General features: G+C 41.8%; 1 protein-coding gene across 1 annotated transcript in view; it reads right to left on the bottom strand.

Moving 5' to 3' along the window:
* The window catches only part of LOC133451502 (probable phospholipid-transporting ATPase IM), a 49,119-nt gene extending 29,970 nt beyond the window's left edge, over positions 1-19,149 (bottom strand). The window contains exons 1-3 of the mRNA XM_061730616.1: positions 18,970-19,149; positions 5,592-5,672; positions 3,529-3,587 (exon numbers count right to left, since the gene is read on the bottom strand). Of these exons, the coding sequence (XP_061586600.1) occupies positions 3,529-3,587; positions 5,592-5,634 (102 nt within the window). The 5' untranslated portion in view covers positions 5,635-5,672; positions 18,970-19,149. The remainder of the gene's footprint in view (positions 1-3,528; positions 3,588-5,591; positions 5,673-18,969) is intronic.
* Positions 19,150-24,211: the final 5,062 nt, after the last annotated feature.

The following is a 24,211-nucleotide window of genomic DNA, read 5'->3' as shown; positions in this document are numbered from 1 at the left end:
CAGCTCCAACGCTGACAGAATCTTTATGTAGCATGTACTGATTTAATCTTGAGAAACTCTAAACCCGCTTGCTGTCTGTGGTTTGAAAGTGGGTTCATCTGTGTAAAATATCCTCCACAACAACAAAACAGGAAATTAAAAACGCAGAAGAGGAAACCAGAACATTTGGTCTATATTTTCTTATCAGTCCTGCAGCAAAACCTGTGTTTTCTTCTTCTTGTCAACTAGCTGTCTTTTATTTATTATTCTGAAGGACTTGTGACCTGACTTGGACTAGAGGGGTGATGACTTGGACCTGGACTCGTGTGTTACGTCCTCAGATTTGATCTAATCATGTTTTATCTGCCATAACATAATATCTACGTTCACTTAAATGTTGACCCTGGAATGGTGGGCGCATCATATTTGATTTCTGAGACCTCTGCACCACCGAAACATAATTTAAAAAAATAACCATATGAAAATATAAAAAATTAAATAAAAATTATTTTTAAAAATATGTAAAAACATAAGACAAAAAAATACGCTCCTGTTCCTTCTGCAAAATTTTAAAAGTACAAAAATAAAATATATTAAAAAAAGTATATACATTTTTACTAACATATTATTTGGAAACTGTTGTTTTTAATTCCAATATATAATAAACCCTTCAAATAAAAAAGAAAGAGGATTTTCTTCATGTTTTTTTGACGCAGGTCCCGTCATGCCATCAGTTCATGTCGTAGGACAGAAACACGCGCTGCTAACCTGCTGCTACCACGCAGAGCTAAAGGTGTAGCTCACGGATGCTAAAACAGAGCAAGTTAAACTTTCAGTTAAATTGATATTCAGTGACACAAATGTGACTTGGACTCTTCTTGGACTTGAGTCTGGACTCAGACTTCAGGTCTGGGGACTCAACATTGGTATTCAGCCTTCCTGCCACCGTACCAGCAGCTAAAACCGTAAAGCCTCCCGGATGTCAACATGACCAAATCCTTGATAAAACACCTTCAACAGTAACATTACACCAGGAGACTTGAAGGTTTCTGGCCTGAAGTTTAGCGCTTGAGTTTCAAAGGGAAGGTATTTAAAGCCAACTCTGTACGGGGATAAATTTAAGGAGAGAAATACTAAATGATAAACTAAGACAAGAGTTCACACAGCAGAAGTAGGAGTAGGTGAACGGTGGACGAAATAAAAGGTGAGCAGCTGAACCAAAAACAAGCCTACACATACTGCGGTTTCCCTCCAACCAGCCCAGTTTACTACTTTTCCTCTTTATGTTTTGAAGCGCAAGGACATTGTGTACAACGGCAGGGGAAAGTGTGTGAAAACCCTTAAAATTAGATGGTTTTTCATAAATTTGCCACAAATTTTCCCTTGGTCAGCCTTCTGATTGGTCCCTGACTGACCAATCAGAAACATCGTCCTCCGTCGGTCTATAAATGGAGACGGTTCAGTGTTGTGGATTCTCTTCTCAGATACGAGACGACTCCGTCAAAAGTCAATCAGGCTGAAAGGGAGAGTTGTGTCCTGACATATCTGGAAAATAACTCTCAACCAGGTGATCTGGGGATATGTTTCTCATAAGGCTGAATCATAGGAAATCATAAAACCTTCACGGTTTGTTTTATGGAAATCTGCCTCCGTTAATCAGCAACGATAAAACCAACGATGGATTGGACAGGCTAAATGCCTGCCTGTGTTTATAACTCTGGATTTGGCTTTGAGCTAAATCATCCTGAGGGTTCCCCGTCAGCAGCCTTGGAGGAAGACGCTGCATCTCCCCGACAGAAAAAAAAACACCTTTGACCTCTTTTACAGCTTATCTTTTTGTGGTGGTACCTTATACATCTGTATATATATACAATGTTATATACAACATTTCCTAGCAAGACAAGATAATGAAAACTCTGTCAGGACTCAGCTGCCCACAAAGAAATGTTAAGGTCTTTGATGTTTGAAATGACACCTCCTCCCCTCCTCCTCCTCTCTTCTCCTCTTCGGGAGTCATCGGGACTTTTCCAGGGCGCGAGAGGAGCGCCGCTTGGACGTTATCGCGGACTGGATCTTTTTGCTTACAACGCCACCCACGATGAGGATCCTTGTTTTCCTTTTAAATACACCCAGGAAGGGAGTGTTTACACCCTTGATGGTGCTGACTCATCCAGCTCCGGCTGCAGGGAGGACAGTCTGGACCAAAAATGGGATTAAGAGGGAAAACTAGAGTACTTAAAGTATTTAAATTACTCACAGGTACATTTTTTTTATTTAATAAAATGAGATAAAAGTTTTCTCTTTTAAGCTTTAGTATCGTGGTATTTTGGGGTTTCTTTGTGCATAGTTTCCCATTTCGGTTTGGATATAAAACAATAAAAATAAAAATAAATAAATAAAAAATAAGAATAAATCAAATTAAAAATTAAAAATTAAGCAAAACATTTAAAAAAAACATTTTTAATTTAAAGGGGACCTATTATGGCATTTAATACCTATTTTAAACAGGCCTTGAATGTCTTAAAAACAAGCTTTTGATTTTTTTTGCTGAATAAATTAGAAATTCAGCCTCTGAGGGATGCCTTTAGCATCCCATTCTCTAACCTCGTTCTCTATGCGGGATTCTGAGTGGGCGGGGAGGCTATGATAATGAGACACTGTGCTGATTGGCTGCCTGAATGACGCGATACACCGCTACGAAAAAATGGCGGAAGCTCCGGCCGGCGGAGTGAGTTGTGGGCGTGGTTTCACGCATCGGAGGCCAACCTATGCATTCGCATTCGCATTTTTGTTACGTAACGAAAGGGAGCAGAATCTGAACGGCTCGTAGAAGCCACATCAGACTGGACGGCTCATCCGGGCGGCTGTACAGACACTGCAGAATTTGGTTGCTTTCCTCCTTCTCTGAGTTGACAGGCTGAGAGGAGACCACTTTATATATGTTAAAGCAAGAAAAAACATGTTTTTCATAATAGGTCCCCTTTAAATGAATAAATAAAAATCTTTTTTTTTTAAGTTTAAAAAAATAAAACATGACATGAAGTAGTGTGATAATTCTTTTTGTTGATCTTGTGATGCCATTTGCAATTATTACTACAAATATTGCACCATTGGCCATAACTGAACCATCTGCTGGGCCCCTGAGGACCTGAGTGGGAATCCCCCACCCAGCTGATTTGTTTGCAATTCTTTGTTTGGTTTTGTTTTTTTAAATAAATCAATCTGCCATATTTTTTTTTTTTTTTAATGCCCAAACAAATCCTCAAGTTTTGCCTCCTGCAGGAGCGGCATTGCCTGCTGGAGTTTTGACCTTGAGGACAGGAACCCGGAGGAGGCTGCAGCGTTCGTCCAGCAGCTCTTCAAGTCTGGCTGACGTCCAGTCTCCCGGTTCAAGGAGGTTTATTTTTTTCTGTTAATACTCTGTGTATCGGAGTACTTGGTCAAAACCATACGTGGGTCGCATCCGCCGCACGCTCCCTTCTCCGTTTTAGAGGTCACATCTGGAGAAGACGGCGGACCACGACTCCGACGAAGAGACTTAAAACCTACCGCGTACTTGAAGGACAGGTTGTACTCGCGGTCGTTGGCCGTGATCTTCCTCTCCAGCTCTGATTTAAAAAGAAAATAATGTCATCAGTTTGCATCCATCAGACAACATCATCATCTTTAGGAGTTTTATCTGCAGCAGATGTTTCAAAGGGACTCAAACTTATTGGCCTGCTCCTCTGACAGAAGAGTAAATTGTCATTTGATTATCTCATTCGTATCTTTTCTTTTCCTGCTCTACCCGGGTGGCCTCCGGCAGGAGGGCCCCCCCTTTATGATCCATGTCCTGATCCAGGTTCTTCTCTCCTAAAGGGGAGTTTTTTCTTTTGCTTAAGCTTTACAGTATCTCCCACTAAATCTTCCACTAGGGGAGTTTTTACCTGCCATTGTTTATATAATAGTCATGGGCGTCATGTTCTATGTCTCTGGAAAGAACTTATAGACGACTTGTATTGTAATAAACGCTGTATAAATAGAGCTGAATTGAATTAGTTTTGTCTCCCCTGCGACAGTTTCCTCCAGCGGGTCAGAGCAAAGAGACGTGTGCAGTCAGAGCAGTCGGGTCAGTTTCAGCCCAGTTGAGCGTTTACACGAATTTAACCGCGTTTAACCGCGTTCGTGTGTTAGTTAGCTCAGTTTCAGTCAGGCAACATTTTAAATTACGGTTTTAGCCGGACTAACGAAGTAACTCAACCGTGACTAGGACCATGTGCAGCATCTCATTTGGCGCTTTTGCATTAGTCTCACTTCTCCTCGGTTCTACCCGCTACGGCCCCATTTTGCGCTTTCGCACTAGGGCTGAGACGGGTAGAGCCGCTCCAAGTCGATACTTTTTTCTGTAACCATTTCAGTGAGGTTCTTTGCGGGCTGAGCAGGGACTATTTCTGAGGTCACCACCCTCCTTGCCACTGATTGGTCGGGGGGCGGGGCCGTCAGACGTTTGAATCAGGAAGCGGGAGTCAGCGCGAGGCGACTCGCGGCTCGCAGCAATTTTATTATAAAGCGCAAAACGTCTGTTTGGTGATCCAACTCTGAGGTGCAGATGTTCATAAACCTGGTGGCTGTCGAGAAAAAATTTAAAAAGCGATGTAGACGGGCTGTTTTACTCTCAGCCGCTCCCGGCTCCAGCTGATTTCTGATCAGCGCCGACATGAACAAAGCGGTTGCGCAATCGAGTACGTCACAGCAGCTTCGCCCAAACCTGCCCGCTTCTCCCCTGGCTGTGGAAAAACACACGTGTGGAACGTGCCGTGCCGCGCCGAGCAGAGCCGGGCTGATCTGATACTAGTGCAAAAGTGGCTATTGTGAGCTGAACTGCAAATCCTCACTGATGTCAGCCAGTGGGAGGGGTTTCTGACGAACGCCGCGGTCCAGCTGACCCAGGATCACGTCATGGCCTGTGACCCTCTTCCCTGAGCCCATTTCCTCCCACACCCGTTTTTTAAATCTCTTTTTTTTTTCCATTTTTTTTGCATTCTTTGATTTAATTCAATGCAACTTTATAAATACACACACACACACACACACACACACACATATATATATATATATATGTAAAGATATATACATACATACATATATACATATTATGTATAGTACAGACCAAAAGTTTGGACACACCTTCTCATTCAAACAAGTGGGGAAGTGTATCCAAACTTTTGATCTGTACTGATCTGTACTGTATATATATATATATATATATATATATATATATATATATATATATATATATATATATATATATATATTTATATATATATACACATATATATATATATACATACACACACATATATAGCACATTTCGCAACACAGGCCATCTCTAAGTGCTTTTCAGAAACCTGACATGACAAGTGAACCGTCTGCAGGTAACACAACCAAAGAGAAAGAGCCAGCTGAATGTAGTCAAGCACTTCATGTAAAACGTTTATGTTAATAGCCGAAACCAATTTACTTTAATCCTCAAGAGGAAGTCCAACGTCAGAAAAGTCAACAGACAGATTACATTTTAAGATATTTCTCTGCAAACGTTGGGAAACTGAGACTCCATCTGTCCCGAGCGTTACCTCTCTCCGTCTTGCTGAAACAGTCCAGACCAAAGAACGACATCTTCTCATCCTCTTCTGTTATCTGTCCATCATAACGATCTGTGAGGAGAGACAGAAGGCCTTTTCAGAGCAGCTGGACTCATGGCAGCCCAGGACGACTCGCTTGTTTCCATCTCCAGGAAAGAACATCATGCCCAGACCCGTTTAAGTAAAAGCCATTTTTCCATGAAGCACTTTAAACTTTATTGCCCTCAAAGTGAGAAGTCCTGCCAACATTTTCCGTAATGTGCTCTATGAGGTAATTCCCAGTCGCCTTTAAACCAAAATTAGTTATTTTTACCTATAAAGGTTTGTTGTTTTTTTTTTTAACTGAGGCCTGCAGGGTTGGAATTGTAGACGTTTGACTGCTGCCAGGATGTCCGCTCCTCAGAACTGTCTCGAATGTTTTCAGCTTGCGAATCATCTTTCTAAATACTAAACAACGGACTGGAAATGGTTTGGAAATGGTTTGGAAACGGTGCAACCCTCCACAGATTGATGGGCAGCAACAGCTCATGTCCCTGCTGATGTCTTTCCTGCTTGGCTTTGCATCATCAGAACCTAGCTCTCCTGAGCGGCGAGGACGCACCGTTAAGAGTGTCATGTTGTCCAACCACAGCCAACGTTCTGAATTCATTTAATTTTAAGATCTGGAAAGAAGCAGGTTGCATTTTTTTCCTTCTTCAAAGAAAATTAAATGTAAAAAAAAATGTAATTATATTAGGAATAAGGAATAAGCTGTGAATGTCCTCGTACACTCCAATAATTAAAAGGTGGGGTAAGGAATTTCTGGATGACTGGTATTTGAAACAAATCATTACCAATATACAGAAATATAGATCCTCCCATCTCCTCGTCGCTCCAGCGCCCCCCCAAGAAAACACACCCCATCATGAACTCTCCCAACCCTCTCCTCACTTCCCCTAATTCACGTGCATGAGCACAAGCCCTGACCCTTCAGGCTGTTTCCAGTCTGTTTAAAATAAAATAAAGAACTCATGAGATGGAAGATATTCATTTAAAGTGAAAAAGGTGCTCATCCCAAAATCGCATAACCTTTAATTCTTTTATTAATTTTTTTTAAATTGTCAAACATGAACGTGGGAGCTTGTCATCCCGATAAAACACAAAGTCTAAATCATTTGGCTTTTTTTTTTAAGTGAAAAAACACGTCAACAAAGAAAATGATGCAAGTCCTGCGTGAAAGCAGCAACAGCTACCATGACGACAACAGTGATGAGTGCTTCTATTTAAGTGCCGATGTTCCTGATAATTAAGTTCTTATGTGTCTTGAAGCTGCTGCTTGTCCACTCTCTCTTAATCTTGAGGGTAAATACGCATGACCATATGGAAATACTCAAATTAAGAGCCGAGAGAAGCTCGGCCTCAGGTTTAGTGCCGTAGCTGCGGTCACGCCTCATCACTAAGGCTGGATCAACGTCTACTCCCTCGTGTTTTCTCTCCTACGCTCTTTAAACGTGAGACACACTGGAGAAAACTAAGAAAAAAGTGCAAAACACAGAGAAATCGTGTAAATGTGAGAGAGGAAAGAACCATGTGTGTGTGTGTGTGTGTGTGTGTGTGTGTGTGTGTGTGTGTGTGTGTGTGTGTGTGTCTGTGTGTGCGTGTGTGTGTGTGTGTGCGTGTTTTGAGATCCGCCCTTTACTGTTTGTTGCCAAGGTGACGTCAGCTTTGGAGCTAAAAATATAACGTGCACGAGTAGACATTGAAGAATGTGTGTTTTAACAGGAATGCCAAAGCCATGGAAAAATACACACACACACACACACACACACACCATATAGGCCAAACAACATTTGTGACGCTGTGACAGAAAAAAATCAAAAGACAATTTTGGTTTCATTTTTTAAAAGCAAAGTCTAAAATTTTTTGGGACTTTGCTTTTAAGCCTCCGGAGTTTGATAACAGGATAAAAACCACTTCCCTCTCGCTCCGTCCGATAACGCGCTCTGACAGAGAGACTGTTAGCCCCGGTTAGCCTCTGTTAGCCTAGCTGTTGGAGGTCGATTCAAACCCAAGTGACAAAACAAGGGACGAAATTACCTTCCAAGCAACTGAAAAATGCTATTATTTACATCTCGTGATGTGTTCATTTACCTTGTGCATAAATAAATAAGTTTATGAGCTAGTTAGTGTACAAAACCTGCAGTTCTCTACTGTTTTTTTTTTTATGTCTCAAGGGTTTTTCGGCATAAAAACAACCATCATCATCTGGATCTGATGATACTCGCTCACAAAGTCGAGCCGAGTTAGTCTTAATGCTTTTACATCAGGGAAATATAAAACTGCTGCATCTCATTTTACATTTACACAAGGTGAATGTACCAGTCGCAAACACGTTAATGAGAACATTTCGTAGTTGTCTGGCAAGAAAGGGATTTAACTTATTTCAGGCTCTGAAATTGTCACTGCCACATCTTGCATGCATCACTATTGTCTTTAATAGATTTCACACTGGTTGAAAATCACGGGTTATTGGATCCATGGAGACGAGAGCAGTTTGTCGTCCCAAAATGAAGCTAAATCAACTACCCGCACTATAACCTGGATCTTTCTGCTTTGAACCTGCTGGCCTGATGTCAGACTTATGTTCTGGCATTCGCCGCCTGTGCAGGGGGCTCCGGGGCTTAACGGGTTAAAGCAGCCCAAAGGACTTCTCTTTTGTTAAGAAAAATCTATTTCAATTTCATTTTGATTAATATTTGCTTACTTTTAGGAAGCGATACCTGGCTGTATGCTATCAGCAACCAAAAAAAAAACAAATATACATGGATTCAGTTTTGTTTTGAGACATCGCAGTATTCAAATAAAAATAATATGGAGGAATCCAGTATTTTTTGTGGACAACTGCTTCACATATCTGACTGTGAAGGGTGATGTTGTTCCAGCGTCTCATCCAGAAGACGCCGCCAACACAAAAGGACAAGTGTTTTGACTGAATCGGTCCGGAGCTGCAGCCGCCAATCTGACGTAGGATGAAGAGCACCCGTCAACGTCTTCACCAAATTTGCAGTTTCAGTTTTAGTCAGAAACGAGAGATAAAAAAGGCCTCAGACTTTGTAATTACACTCAACCAAAGAAGAAGAATGCAAAGTGGATGCTGGGAAATATATAAAACAAGTTTCCATAAGCTTGTTGATGAGTTAACTGACTGTGATCTGTGATTATTCGGTAATAATAAAGTAAACATTTGATCTATTTGTGAAACAGCAATACTTTAAACTCAGACTTTGATTTTTAACTTTATTCAACATTTAAGGAACCTTTCTTTAATATTTATCTATTTTGAGTTTTTCGCATCTCAAAAGTACGAGAACGCCGGCAGAAATATGTGTTTGCTCTGACTGACTTGGACTATTTTCAAGGTTCCCTCGCTGTGATCTGGCGCTAATCAGTTCAGTTCCAATCATGTGTCTCGCTATGAAGGTCTTCTCGCGCTACTTGACACAGAGCGCGAACCGATTTGAACCGGTTCTGCTGGAAAATGTGCTCTTAAACGGCAAAGTTTTATGAAAATGAGGCATTCGGCTGCAAATGACGTCGTTCATGATTTAAAAATGCGTGGAAATGCCAGATTCTGCACGCCGATGAGTTAAAATAGGTCATGAACTGTTTCATATCTGGTCTGAAAACCACAATGGAAACATAAAGTGTGTCTGGGGAGGGGGTGACAACCTGCATCTAAACCACCTTTACCAGCTTAGAAGACCTCGACCTACTTTCCCGCTGTTTCCCTGTAAAAACACACATTTACCCGACTTACACAGTTAACCACAGTTACCCAGTTCTTCCTCCAAGCCGTTTTTACTCTTTAAAGTGCTGGAATCAACTATTGTTGTAATTCGGCGCAGATAAAGGTGCGTAACACTACCTGAGCGTCAGAGTCACCTCTGATTGGCTTCACAGGTCGGAGGTCGCGCACATGAATGGATGTGTTGTCCGAGCAGCCGTGTCTGGTTTCTCAGCCGAACACTGGTCTATTATCAAAACTGAGTGTGAGTGTGTGTGTGTGTGTGTGTGTGTGTGTGTGTGTGTGTGTGTGTGTGTGTGTGTGTGTGTGTGTGTGTGTGTGTGTGTGTGTGTGTGTGTGTGTGTGTGTGTGTGTGTGTGTGTGTGTGTGTGTGTGTGTGTATTTAAATGACTGATGAGGCCTTCTACTGTATGTTGGGTCATGTACACCATTTTTCTGTTCTAAAGCTGCAAGTATCAAGGAATAGTAAATGTAAATATATATATATATATATATATATATATATATATATATTTATATATATTAGGGATGTGCGATTAATCGATTTTAAATCTAAATCGGATTTATTAATCACAATCAATGTTAAAAAAAGGAAAATCGGAAAATCGATTTTCCTTTTTTGCAGCTGGCTGCATTACAGACAGAGCCCGTCTAGTCATCTTTGTTTGGTCAAGAAAATTGTAAATGTTGTCACTTTACTAAACTCAAGAAGGATTTACAGTATCTTTCAATTGCACTTCATTCCCAATAGTGAAATTTGTTTGCTATTTTTCTTTAAAAATAAAGATAAAATATTTGAAACAATTTATTCCATTGTCTTTTGTAGTTTTACCAAAAAAATCGAAATCGAAATCGAAATCGAAAATTGGGTTTTCAGAGAAGAAAATCGGGATTTTATTTTTGTCCAAGATCGCCCAGCCCTAATATATATACATATATATATATATATATATATATATATATGTGTGTGTGTGTGTGTGTGTGTGTGTGTGTGTGTGTGTGTGTGTGTGTGTGTGTGTCATGGTTTGTTTTGGTACCTGTTTTATTTTGAAACCCGTGTCTTTGTTTCAGTTACGAGTGACTTCCCCGGTTCCATCTGTCCTGATTGTCTGCACCTGTGTCTCGTCAACCCTTCTGTGTATATCGGGTCTTGTCTTTCCCTCGTTCCCTGCTGGTCTGAACTGTTTCCTACCTCCATGTGTCCTGTAAAGGGTTTTGGACTAGGAGCAGTAGTCCAGTAAGGGGGGGCAGTAAGGGTTAAGGGCCCAAAGTGGTGGACCTCGGTTGCAATCCTGGGTCCATATATATATATATATATATATATATATATATATATATATATATATATATATATATATACATATATACACACACACACATATACACACACACACACACACACACAACCTTACCACGTTTTAAAACCAGGTAAATAAGCTCTCAGATGAACAACACGATGCAAAAGGCAGAAGCATCCTGAGTCACTGCTCCCGTGGAAATGAAGAGGGTAGAAGCAGCCAGGTGGTGCATCCCTCCTTCCTGGCCGGCAGCCTTCAGGTGTGTCACGATGACAGAGGCGAGCTCTGTGCTCACGGCGGTCCACTGGGGAGGTTTCGCTCCAGTGGCTAGAGGTCAGCGGGACGGTTGCGTAACAGTTTCTGTTGCCGGTCGGTCGACCAGCGACTTGCGGGAGGAGATAAGCCCGCGAGCACAGCTGCAGCGTTTCAGGCATCTTCCCTCTCTATCTCTGTGTTTTTCTCCAAAAGCAAACAGAGAAGTGAGCGGTGCAGCAACAGGTGGAGTTTCCACCAATAAGAGAGTTTGACGAGCTGATATATGCGGTTCTCTCATCCGTACATCCGATACGCCACTAGCGGTGGTTCAAGTGGCTAAATAACTTGTTTACATGTTGGGACTCATTTATCTCATAAGGAATTAATGATGTAACATCATCATCGTCACCTTCTGATGACCCTGGGTTCACAAAGTCATCTGTAGTTAGCGCTCACGTTAGCCCCTTAGCCCCCTAATAGCGGCGCTGTCCCTCGTTTCAAGGGGTCGTTGCCGTAGCGACACTTGAAACGATCGGAGGTTTGGCAACATTTGATTAGAACAAATTAAAGGTTATATTAAATATAACTGCAGTTCAGCCCGTATCGGTGCCAGATCTGCTCAGGGGCCTGCCCCCTTTTTGATGACATCACAATCCGTTGGCCGGACGTTGGCACGATGGCATAAAAGATTGCAGTCGGTCCGGACAACTTACGGATGAGGTTTTCGTGGGATTTCCTTTCTTCGTAGGAAACATCAACGACTTGTACAAAGAAATCCATCATTATCGTGAGAAAGTAGTGATGTGTGAATCAATGCTGAAATATCGATACTTCTGATACCAGATCTGTTTGCTCTAAAATCGATTCTCAAATGAAAATATCAATACTTCTGATACTTCAGTCATTTGTGGTAATGCATATCATTAACAGGAATACGGAGGAAAGTAACTAAATTATTCAGATTTTGTGTAAACAACACGCTGCTGGTAGGAACTACTTTTTTCATTTTCATTGTAGTTCTTATTTTTGTTTATTATTATTTTATTTATTTTAACGGTTTTATTATTTTAGTTAGGATATTTTTTTAGTGATGGAAACACTTTTTTCAAACAATCTGTTTTTTCTGTTGTTGTAACAGCTCGCCTGTCTTGTGAATGAGGCCGCTACCTCGGTATACTTCTGATTTTAGAATAAATAGCTAAATAAGTGATCTCTTGTATCCTTAAACTAAAATACACCATTTATTTATTTTTTTTAGATGTACCGGGCACATTAGGTGTATTTGCACAATGTATCGGTATCAAATCGGCATCACCGATACCAGCCTGAATTTTACTCAATAACAGAGCGGAAATGAAATCGGTGGTATCTAACATCACCAATAGAAAGGGATCCACCCCCGCCTGACCGTCATTGCTGAAAGTCCCGAGAGGAGACACGCCGCCATTCGGGAGGCATCAAAAAATTACACAATTAAAAGTAACAGTGTGACTTAACGTACCAACTCTATCACGCTAGTATTTGTGTTCTGATGACAATAAAATGTGAAAAATACGTTTATTTAGCCAATATGTGTTCCTACCGTTATCAATGACGTATTCAAGAATAATTGACTGAACAAAATAAATAAATACAATCGATGCATCTTCTAATTCAAAGGGGCTTTATTGGTACGGGGAATCACGTTTAGGTTGCCAAAGGAAATCTGAAATAGAGGTAAGAATATAAATAGAGGCAGATCTGATTCTTCTGAACTGTAGTTGGTCCCCGTGGGCTTGCCGTGGGGGGGTTAGGGTCCCCCCTGGCCCTGGACTGGTCTCCAGTCTCAGCAGGCCCGGGGCCCCGAGCAGATCTGGTACCTGCACCGGTTCATGCAGGGTTTGTCCAGTTTTATGGAGTCTAAGACCAGAATACTGTAGTTGTAGACTTTTTTTGGGGGGAAAGGGTTGTTTTATGCGCCATTCTGTCAATTCTATGTCCTTTTGTGGTTGTTTGAGTGTTTCTGGTTAAATTTACGTTTGTCTAAATGTTTGAGGCAGTTTTGCTGTCTGTGAGAATTTTCATCTCTTTACATAAATTTGTGAATGTGCTGATTTTGTTTTTACCGTCAGCGTGTTTTTACACATCTTACTTTGTGTCTGAGGTCATTTTACATCTCAGATGATGTGCGCTTCTCTCTGTGCTTGATTTTATTTCTTTATTAACCTCTGGAGGTCTAAAACCTCCTTTTCGAGCGCTCCCAAACCAGCCGCCGGCATTATCTCCCATGTCTCTATTGGCGAGTACTTTTCTTATCAGAGGTCCTGCTAATTATAGCTTCAGTACAACTTGTTTCAGAGCCCCTCAATCTGTCAGAAGAAGCAGCAGGAAGCTGCTAAGATGAACTAATGGAGCAGTCTCCAGTCGTTTGGGAATAAGTGTAATAATCCTGAAATCAAGTTGAATTGATTACCTGTCCTTGTTTTGGAGCGTTAGATAGAAATAAGGTATTAAATGATGTCACGCGGTACGTTTTCACGGCAGTCAAAGTGTTTTCTGTGACTTCCAGAGGTTTTCCTGAGTCCATCCAGTGATTTCTCACTTTTTTAATTTGCCAATCATTGCAAACTGTTTAAAATCTGTTAATATAACAGATCTGGTCATGTGAGACATCGGCAACGGAAGCGTTGCTGCAGCTGCTTCTGCTCGGGCGTGTCTGTGTGGCGCCTCATCCACGCCTCCTGATCCAACCTCACAAACGTTGTTGTTGTTTATATAAATGACGCCCGCCGTACCTGCGTGCCGCTCCACGGAGGCTCCCGTGTGGTGACGCCGCGGCTGCTCCTGGATGTTTCCCTTCCACAAATCTGTTTCACTAACAATAACAGGAAGCAGCGCTGAAAGAGAGTTCTTGATAATTGCCTTTACCAGTAACTTTGATTCAAAATAAAGAAAAAAAGCCATTAAATATACGACTGAGAGCCAACTCTGATAAGTTGTACCGCAGCGTGAGACCGCCAGACCTCGCGTGAGGCCTACAAGCTGCTGCACGAATACACATCAGCACCGAACACAGATCGTATCTTCACATATATGATGATTAACTACACTGACGTAAAGTTTATTTATACTCAGCCTTTGAGCGCGGACAAGGTGGCATCCTGTGATTACATTTCTATCTAGATACGGCAGATATACAGTGTTTAAAACAGCAGCGAGACAGAGCTTTATTCTGCAGAGGAGGGCGGAAAGTTTTCATCCATAATAACAACAACGACGCGCTGAGGCATGTCCAGGTCGTTTCATCTAGAAGCTGAGATTCTGACGTTCTCTGTGTTTCCACTGTGGCTGAAATAAGTCAAGTAGGGTTGAAATGATTCCTCGAATAATTAGATTACAAAAAATGGTCGAGGAATTTTCTCTGCCTCGAGAATCGTTTATGGATGGATGGATGGATGGATGGATGGATGGATGGATGGATGGATGGAGGTGTGGATGGATGGATGGATGGATGGATGGATGGATGGATGGATGGATGGATGGATGGATGGATGGATGGATGGATGGATGGATGGATGGATGGATGGATGGATGGATGGATGGATGGATGGATGGATGGATGGATGGATGGATGGTAGGGATGGGTGGTATGGACTGAAAAATTTATCACGATAATTTCTGGCATTTATCCTGATAACGATAAAAAAAATACCAATACAAAAACGTCATCAACGGGAATTTATCTTTCTTTCTTTCTTTCTTTCTTTCTTTCTTTCTTTCTTTCTTTCTTTCTTTCTTTCTTTCTTTCTTTCTTTCTTTCTTTCTTTCTTTCTTTCTTTCTTTCTTTCTTTCAGGCTCATTTCTTTCTTTCTTTCTTTCTTTTTTTCAGGCTCTATCTTCCTTCCTTCCTTCCTTCCTTCCTTCCTTCCTTCCTTCCTTCCTTCCTTCCTTCCTTCCTTCCTTCCTTCCTTCCTTCATTCCTTCATTCCTTCCTTCCTTCACGTACGTTGTGTGTGGATTTAAGGCAGAACCATAAATCAGCTTTACACAAAAACATCATCAACGGGAATTTATCATTTTTACCGCGAGATGACAAATTCTTACCGTGGGGAATTTTTTTGGCGGTTTATCGTGAACGGTAAAATATCACCCAGGTGGGTTTGATCCCTTCTCTTTTAACCCCCCGGAAGCTTCCTGAAGACTCTTGCAGAGTCTCACATAGCCGATTCCTTTCAGACCGGTCAAGTACGTTGACTGGTAGGGATGTCCCGATCCGATCATGTTGTTCCAGACTTGATCGATATCGTATGTTGCATCCCAATCAGGGATCAATATATATTTTGTTTCCCGGGAAACACTGGATCGATGCAGTAGGTCCCGGAAAGTGAGGCGCCGTTTTGACATATTACACAATGCGGCGCTGAGCCCCGAGCGCTGCGGCTATAAAGCCATGCACAATTAACCTCTGAATTATTCACTTGACCTCTCGGGCCGCTCGTCCTCTCATCTTACCTGGTAAAGCGCTGACCTCCGGATTGACCTGCCTGAGCTTCACAATCCTCTCGCTGCAGGGGGAAACTCTAATATCTAACAATCAGCCGACCTTAAAACTACATTTCTACGTGAAACAGGAAGTGGAAGGTTTGCATGTTCCTCATTCACATGTTGCTGCTTTTTACTGTGATGAACCAAAAGTCTTCAGAGGTAACAGCTGGGGACGGCAGCAGAGGGAAATCAGTGGACAGTCGCTGGCCGAGCGTTACCGTGGCAACGTGGCATCATTACTTTATGCTGGAAAGTCCCACCTGGAAAAATGTGCCACGCCCGTTGTGCAGGAGTTGGAACTCGCCACGCCGTCTCTGCCAAGATCCCCAAACCCCCCCGGCGTCAGAGTCTGGACGGGAAACACGGCATCAGAACGTCTCCACCGAGACTCTACGAGCCAATCACACGACTGGATTAACCACGAAGTCCAGGGTTTATTGGAGCGCCAGAACTAATAAACCAATGTTTTGAGTGTTAAAGTTTCAGGATTGAGTCTCAACGCCACCGAGAACTGGTGTTGTGGTGTGTTTTTCTTTTTTCATTTTTTCAGTCTTTTTCAGTTCTTGTGTTTAGATACATTTTAGTTTTTGTTTCTTATCCTCTTTTGCACCTGTTTCACAAAGGAGCAACAAACTCCAGGTTAAAAAAAACTCAACAAACTCTGAGTTTTGGGTTTCAGGAAAGGTGTTCAGAGTTGGGTCAGGCCACTCTGAGTACGTTGACTCGGAGTTGACTATGTATGACTATGTATATAAAAAAAAAAGCAAAACATCATCTATGGAGCCCTGGTATCGTGAGTCACCATGGCAACGTGAAGTGAGCTGAAGCGATCTTCCTATTTAAAGGGGACCTATTATGGAAATCTAATACCTATTTTAAACAGGCCTTGAATGTCTTAAAAACAAGCTTTTGATTGTTTTTGCTAAATAAATGAGAAATTCAGCCTCTGAGCCATGTCTGCAGCATCCCAGTCTATGATATGATAATGACGCACTGTGCTGATTGGCTGCCTGAATGATGCGATACACCGCTACGAAAAAATGGTGGAAGCTCAGGCCGGCGGAGTTAGTTGTGGCCGTGGTTTCACATATCGGAGGCCAACCTATGTAAATCGCGCCCGTCGTTACATAACGAAAGGGAGCAGAATCTGAACGGCTCGTAGATCCACATCACACTGGATGGCTCATCCAGGCGGCTGTACAGACACTGCAGAATTTGGTTGCTTTCCTCCTTCTCTGAGTTGGCAGGCTGAGGGGAGACCACTTTATATATGTTAAAGCAAGAAAAAACTTGTTTTTCATAATAGGTCCCCTTTAAGCTTTCTAGACCTGGTTAGTGCCATCCTGTAATGAGGATGAGCCCAGACTCAGACCAGATGCAGTATGCTTGGAGTCGGTTACCGCGGTAACCGACTCCAAGTATGAGTTTCCTCGGGTTTCTGGAACCGGCTCGGCTGAACCCGCTCACTCAGGGTAAACTAGCCTCGGAAAACACAGTTAAGGATCAACAAACTCAGAGTTTCAACATAAACCGCTGAGTGAGTTTTCCTTTTTTGACTCCCTTCGTTGCTCCTTCATCCCTGTCGTCAGAAACACCCGGGTCTCGTCAGCCTTTGAGTGTTTGTAAGTGGGACTGTTTCCAAACTGCCAACGATTACTGCTGCTGTACTCCGACTTCACGGAAACGCAGCAGACGTTGTGTAGTCTGAGGCGAGAGAGCAGAACTAGGGAGGTTTTCTGCTTCCAGAGACTGGTCCACTTTACGTACTACGTCCCGTAGCGAGAGCCCGTAGGAGTAGACACGGGTCTGGACTAGTTTTATGTGTGGAGTTTGATTCGTACGTGGATATAATGCCAATCTGGGAAGACTGTGAGGGTTTCTAGGGAGACCAGAACCGTGTACGACAAGGGGTCTGGTCCAGAAGTTGAAAAGTGTGTTTTATTTAACACATGTAAAAATGTCCAGAAGGAGCCACTTTAGTGGGTTCTTACATTCTCTGAAAACCTTTAAGTAAAAGCCCCCCCCACCCGGACCTCTTCCTCCTCCTCTACACCCCTGTGTTTGACTAATCCCCCCTTTAAAGGGGACCTATTATGAAAAAACAAGTTTTTTCTTGCTTTAACATATATAAAGTGGTCTCCCTTCAGCCTGCCAACTCAGAGAAGGAGGAAACCAACCAAATTCTGCAGTGTCTTTACAGCCGCCCGGAGGATCCATCCAGTCTGATGTGGCTTCTACGAGCCGTTCAGATTCTGCTCCCTTTCGTTACGTAACCAAAATGCAAACCACGCCCACAACTAAACACTGTGTCCTAACTGCATGCGAGCGTCCGACTATCGCGTCGCACTGCGTGACATCGGACGCTCTCTGTCCATCTCCCTCCAGCAGCTTCCACTTTATTGAGGTTTTTGTAGTGAAATGAGGAGGAATCATAGAGATAACTTCTCATTTCAACTAACTGGATCAGCCGTTCCTCATCCGTGACCGTTTCCTACAGCGCTTTCAACGTGAGCAACAGGAAGAAAATAGAAGCAGGGCGTCCGACAAATGTTCAGCTCAAAACGGCGCGCCGTGTCGTGCTGTGCAGCGCTGCAGCCAGTTAGGACAGTCCAAAAGAAAATAAAGCAATGGAATTGATTTTGTTGCTGACGCTCGCTCGCATGGCATGCAGTCTTAAGGACACGGTGTAACTCCACCGGCCGAAGCTTCCGCCATTTTTTCGTAGCGGTGTATCGCGTCATTCAGGCAGCCAATCAGCACAGAGCCTCATTATCATAGCCCCGCCCACTCAGAATCCTGCATAGATAATGAGGTTAGAGAATGGGAAGATAAAGACATGGTTTAGAGGCTGAATTTCTAATTTATTTAGCAAAAACAATCAAAAGCTTGTTTTTAAGACATTCAATGTCTGTTTTAAATAGGTATTAGATGCCATAATAGGTCCCCTGGCTTTAAGTTGCTCCTAAGCCGTGATGGACCGGCGACTCCTCTGCATCCAGGTGATGTAGTCGTGACGCATCAGTGACCTCACAGCTGACTGACAGTTTCCTGACGATAAATGACTAAATGAAACGTAAAACAAACATGATTTCACCATCGTGTCTGTCCTTTTTTATTCGCTTACGGAAACTCTGCCAGTCTTTCTTTTCTGAACACCAAACCAGAACACAGTTTTTTCAGACGCCGTTTAAAAGCAACGAAACCTGCCCACAGTCAGCAGAGGATCCCGCTGTTACTTTTTTGGTGTAAATGAAGTTTTCCACCTTCCATAACCTCAGCCGGGCCAACTCTCCTTTCCCTTTTCAGTCTTTCCGTTACTTTGGGACTCCCTTTCTCCCTGGAGGACATCCGCGTAAAGGCTGATTTATGGTTCCGCGTTAAATCGACGCAGAGCCTACGGCGTAGGGTACGCGGCGACGTGCACCGTACGGCGCGCGTACGCGTACCCTACGCCGTAGGCTCTGCGTCGATTTAACGCGGAACCATAATTTGGGCAGCGGCTCCTTACCTTCGTGCGTCCTGGCTGCCGCGCGGTTCCGCGTCAATTACGCGTGTTCTCCGGGGGGGTGTTTCACGGCGTAAAAACGACCAAAATCTCCCGGCTACGAGCAGGAAAAAAGGGTCTCCTGCTTTCTTCCCTCGGCCGTGCTTCATCCCCCTCCCTCTCTCACTCTCTCCTCCCTCCGCGTGTCTCCACTCCTCCGAGCGCTTCAAAACAAGGAAAAGAGTCGCGGGGAGGAAACGAGGCGCTCCGAGAAACTTTCATTCAGAGAAACTGTGACCTCTAGCTGGAAAACATGAAAAATGAAAACCGACACCTCTGGTCTGATCGCGTTTCTCCACAGAGGTGTCAAAAGTATTCACATTCATTACTCAGGTAGAAGTTACTAGAGTTTCAGAGGTGGAAAAAGTACTGAAAAATTGTAATTGAGTAAAAGTATATTTACTTTGCTTAAATCCTACTCAAAGTAAAAGTAAAAGTACTCATCTAAAAATTTACTCAAGTAAAAGTACAAAAGTACTTCATTTAAAATGTAATTTGAGTAAAAGTTACTTTCAGTTATTTAATGCAAAAAAAGGATGAGTCACGAATCAAATCCAGCACAAGTTGTTTTAATTAACTTCGAGGCGTATTAAAGTACACATCCACACTTGTAAAAGCTCAGCTGAGCTCAGTAACATTATCCTTTTACTTCCGCAGAACAGGACAAAAAGGACAGTCACAACCTGTACTGTAAAGTGCAAACTATTTTCAGTCATATTGTCCAACCGACAACACTAAAACCAGAATCAAAGTATTCAAACACAAAATAAAGTGCCCAATGCCCGCAGGATCCTGCTATTCACAATAAACCAAAATAAAATGCCCACAAGATTTTCACCATAAATTTTGTACTCAGTAACGTGAGGGGGTTCAAATGTAGCGAAGTAAAATACTTGGGTCAAAATGTACTCGAGTAAAAGTAAAAATTACATATTTCAAAAACTACTTAGAAAATTACAAATTACTCATAAAAAGTACTCAATTACAGTAACGTGAGTAAATGTAATTTGTTACTTTCCACCCCTGCTAGAGTTTAAAAATACTCCTGTAGAAGTTGAAGTATCAACTCAAGTTTTTTACTCAAGTAAAAGTATAAAAGTACTGGTTTCAAAACTACTTAAAGTATAAAAGTAAAAGTAATGTAAGGGGGAAAAAGCCATTAAGGACAAAAGCCAGTGAAAATGAATGCATCTTAGTATAATGCAAATATATTAAAGAACCATGTATGTGTACTATTGAGCATTAACATGTGTTTCAGAGAGCAGAAGATATGATGACTAGTTGCCTATAAGTATTGTAATGGTGCAAAAAGTCCAACTTCAGAAGCATGTTATCATTTATCCTAACCTTTATTGGAATGTACATCCAAGTTTAGTTGCAGGAATCTGAGGCAACGGATGTAAGAACAAAACTGGACAAGAACATCTGAAACAACCACAACCAAATTCACTCTATCCGGATGGAGCAATTTAACTGGATAGTTATTTTTTAAAGGCCAAAATGAAATAGAGTAACAAGGCTGTTTTTAAAATGTAAGGAGTAAAAAGTAAAGATAATTGCGTGAAAATGTAAGGAGCAAAAAGTAAAAAGTCATCTGAAAAATAATTACTCCAGTGAAGTATAGATAACCAAAATTTCTACTTAAGTAAGGTAACGAAGTATTTGTACTTTGTTACTTGACATCTCTGTTTCTCCAGCAGCCTCACACACCTGGACCAAAGTGCTGATCCGCAGAAAAACTCACAACAGCCACTCAGATAACTCGACGGTGACTAAATTAGTAATAAATATTAATTTGCTGGCAACTGATCCGTGAAAATCAGACAATGTTTTTGATCTATAATTCAACAGGGTTGTTAAAGAAATGTAATTGGTACGGATAAATAATTGAGATGGAGTAAAGAGATAATTTCATCACAGTGACGTTAAACATGTTGAAGCGTCTTTGGTGTCTTTATTCTTCCGGCAGTCTAGACTATTTGGGTTAAAAGATGCCCCTCTGCTGTTTGGTGTCCACCACGGTGAAGATGGAGAGATCAGGAAGAACATTACAGACCAGCGTGTTAAAGATAAAGGAGCCCCTTTTCCACCAAACCGGTTCCAGGGCTGGTTCTGGGCCACTGCTGATTTTGGAACCAGGTTTTCTGTTTCCACTGACAAAGAACTGGCTCAGGGCCAGAAAAAAACGGTTCCAAGTAGCACCAACTCTTTGCTAGGTGGAAAAGAACCAGCCCTGGAACCAGCTTGGAGTTGGTGCTACCTTGGAACCGTTTTTCTGGCCCAGAGCCGAATACTTTGTCCGTGGAAACAAAACTCCAAACTCAGCACTGGCCCAGAACCAGCCCTGGAACCGGTTTGGTGGAAAATGGGACTCACAGGACTGTCACCACCAGGGGCGCCGCTAGGGATTTTGGGGCCCATGAAAGAATCTTTTTTTTTTGTAATTAATTATTATATTTATGTATGTAACATTTAATAGTTGAAAACCGATAACCATAATATTCTTTTTCCATACATAATATTTTTGTATGACACAGAAAAACAAAATAAAATACAAATCAATCATCACCCCCACCCTCCCTCCCTCCCTCCTCCCCTCGGACCAACCAAATTACGTAGTGCATAATTATTTTGTATCACATTTGCCTTGTATCAATATATATGTGGACAAAGTACCTATATATTTCCACAAATATACCACATATAAATACACATCAGTACACCAAGCCGAAGAAGAACACCTTATAAGGTCAAGTAAAATTTTAAAACATGTTTTGGAGCACCTCTGCGAATTGAAACCATGTATTAATGTTCTTCTCTTTCGCACCATGGGGCCGTCGAGAGTTCCATATACACAATATCTAAAAAAGTGAGAGCCCGTTGTTGGAATGTTAAAATATGAGTTGTTTTCCATCTCATGAAATCCATGAAAGAATATTTACCCCCAACACAGTGGATACATTTTTTTATGCTATTTTACAATTATGCATTTTTACATAAAAAGAGAGAGGTGGGGGGGCGGGGGGCTGAAGGCGTTGATGTTTCCAAAACAAATAAAGTTATTGTTACCAGGACATTGAAAATAAAAATGTGTGATTATATGTTAGTTAATAACTTAGTGTAGCTTTTCTGTCTTATTATTCCATTATCATTGAGGAGCCTCTCTGGGCCCCCCTCAATGATGGGCCCCTAGAATCCGTCTCCTTTACTCCCCCTTTTCGGTGCCCCAGGTCGCCACCCTCCCTGGTTAGAGTGGAATGATGATACACTGAAGATACGGATAACATGAACTTTCCGTTCATGTTATCCAAACCAAAGAGTGCAGAAAAACGTCTACGAGATTGGACAGATGAGAAAAAACTTCCAAAACCTTAAAGCAGCACAATGTAACTTTCAGCTTTTGTTGAGTTTGCTGGCTCCTTTGGACAAAAGCGGTAGTGCTTTACCAGTAGTGTGGAAGGGTTCCTACCATCCACCTCCAAGTTACATAGTGCCAGTGAAGGCGATACAGACCCTCTCAGACCATGACAGAGGTGTCATTAAACCTGTTGTAAGTGGATGTACCATCACAATGACTCTGGAAATATTATATTAAGGTGGAAAAGTTACATAGTGCTGCTTTAAAAGGGAAGAAGAGCGTATCTACTGTGAAGCTGAGGAGGCTCGGTTCTGTTCTGGAGCTACTATCCAGCGTCTGGTACAGGGCGTCTTGCACTTGTGCAGGTAAAGTGAAAATCTCAAAACCATCCAGCTATTCTGGACCTCATCAGAAAAGCTTGGTCTCAGTCGCAGATCACGAGTCCTCCGTTAGAACTATGACCCAAAACACACGAGACGGAGGAGTTAGATTCTGACAGGTGAACACCTGTCTGCAGGTGAACAAGTCCCACTGAGAGATTGCTGTAACTGACTCAAAAAGTTGTGGGATAGAATATCAATTTGAGGGTATAAACTAATTTGTAAAAGCCAATCTAATCAGTTATTGTAAAATAAAAGCCATGTCTGGTTTTCATTAGTTAATATTTTTGAGTTTGTGGTTTCTTCAGCTGTTCAGGGCAGGCTAACAGGGCCTGGGACCGGTTCTGCGTGGGTGGAGATGATGATGAATCCTGTTTAACTTAGTGACTGAATGTTAGGACCCAGCTCATTAATTTACATGAGGAAATGAAGGCAGGATGTGAAGGTTTTGTTTCATAACTATCTAGAGTTAAAAATTTGGATAAAGCCAGGACTAATCATGTTAAAAAGGGCTTTTTTTAGACACAATAAACTATACAAATGTACTATCTTCTTTTGTTTAGAGCAACCAATCGCATTTCCTCTTTCGTCACATCCAAAAATCGTCTCTCTTTCCTTTTTCCTTCTGTCCATCATTGACATCCTTCAACTGATAAATTCAAAATCTATCCTTTCTTAAACTTAAACAACAAACCATATATGGCTCTTTCACAATAATCTACGGGTGGGGGCTTTGACGTGGTACCGCCCACACCTGTCCACACGATGGCGCTGTAGCCTCAGCAAAGACATTCACACTTTAAAGTGCCTTGAACGTGATCCTGTTAACTTGAAAAGGTAATTATAATCAAGCAGAAGAAGGTTTAAGGTTATAATTGTATTTCCTCCAACCCTGAAGGAGCTTTTTTCATACAATTGTGGGAAGTGAGACATAAAACCGTTTCCACTATCTTCCAATTCATTAAGTACCTTCTATGATAAGACGCCTATCAATCCCAACAGATAGGTCCTATCATAGCCCTGTTATCACGGTTAATGTTTAATCCCTTTGACTCCTTTCTGATAGTATTAATGGACACATTTCTTCCCTTATTTTTTAAAAATCATTACTTACGTTCTAATCTGACGGGTCAAATGGAAATAGTAACGAGTTGTCTCAGAAACCTGGAGAGAGGATATCTTCAACCAAGTTTGGGGCTAGTTTTTGACATGAATAGATTCTGATTCATTGTGTGGCAGCTGATGTAGAAGTGATAGATTGGTCAAATGTACATTAGATGTAAGGCACATGTTTGTTTGTTTGTTTTTTTATGTTTTTTGTTTCTTTTTATTCTTATGTGCCATGTGTTCTCTTGTTGTATGCATTTTCATTCAAAATAGGACAGTGAACATCATGTGTGTTTATAATTTTGTGATGATATATTTGTTCTGTCGCAAAAATATTAATAAAAAGACAATTGAATTGAAT

This window comes from Cololabis saira, chromosome 9 (genome assembly GCF_033807715.1).
Source record: "Cololabis saira isolate AMF1-May2022 chromosome 9, fColSai1.1, whole genome shotgun sequence".
Classification (NCBI taxonomy): Eukaryota; Metazoa; Chordata; class Actinopteri; order Beloniformes; family Belonidae; genus Cololabis; species Cololabis saira.
The sequence above is the reverse complement of the archived record's forward strand: the minus strand, read 5'-3'. Positions and strand labels throughout refer to the sequence as shown.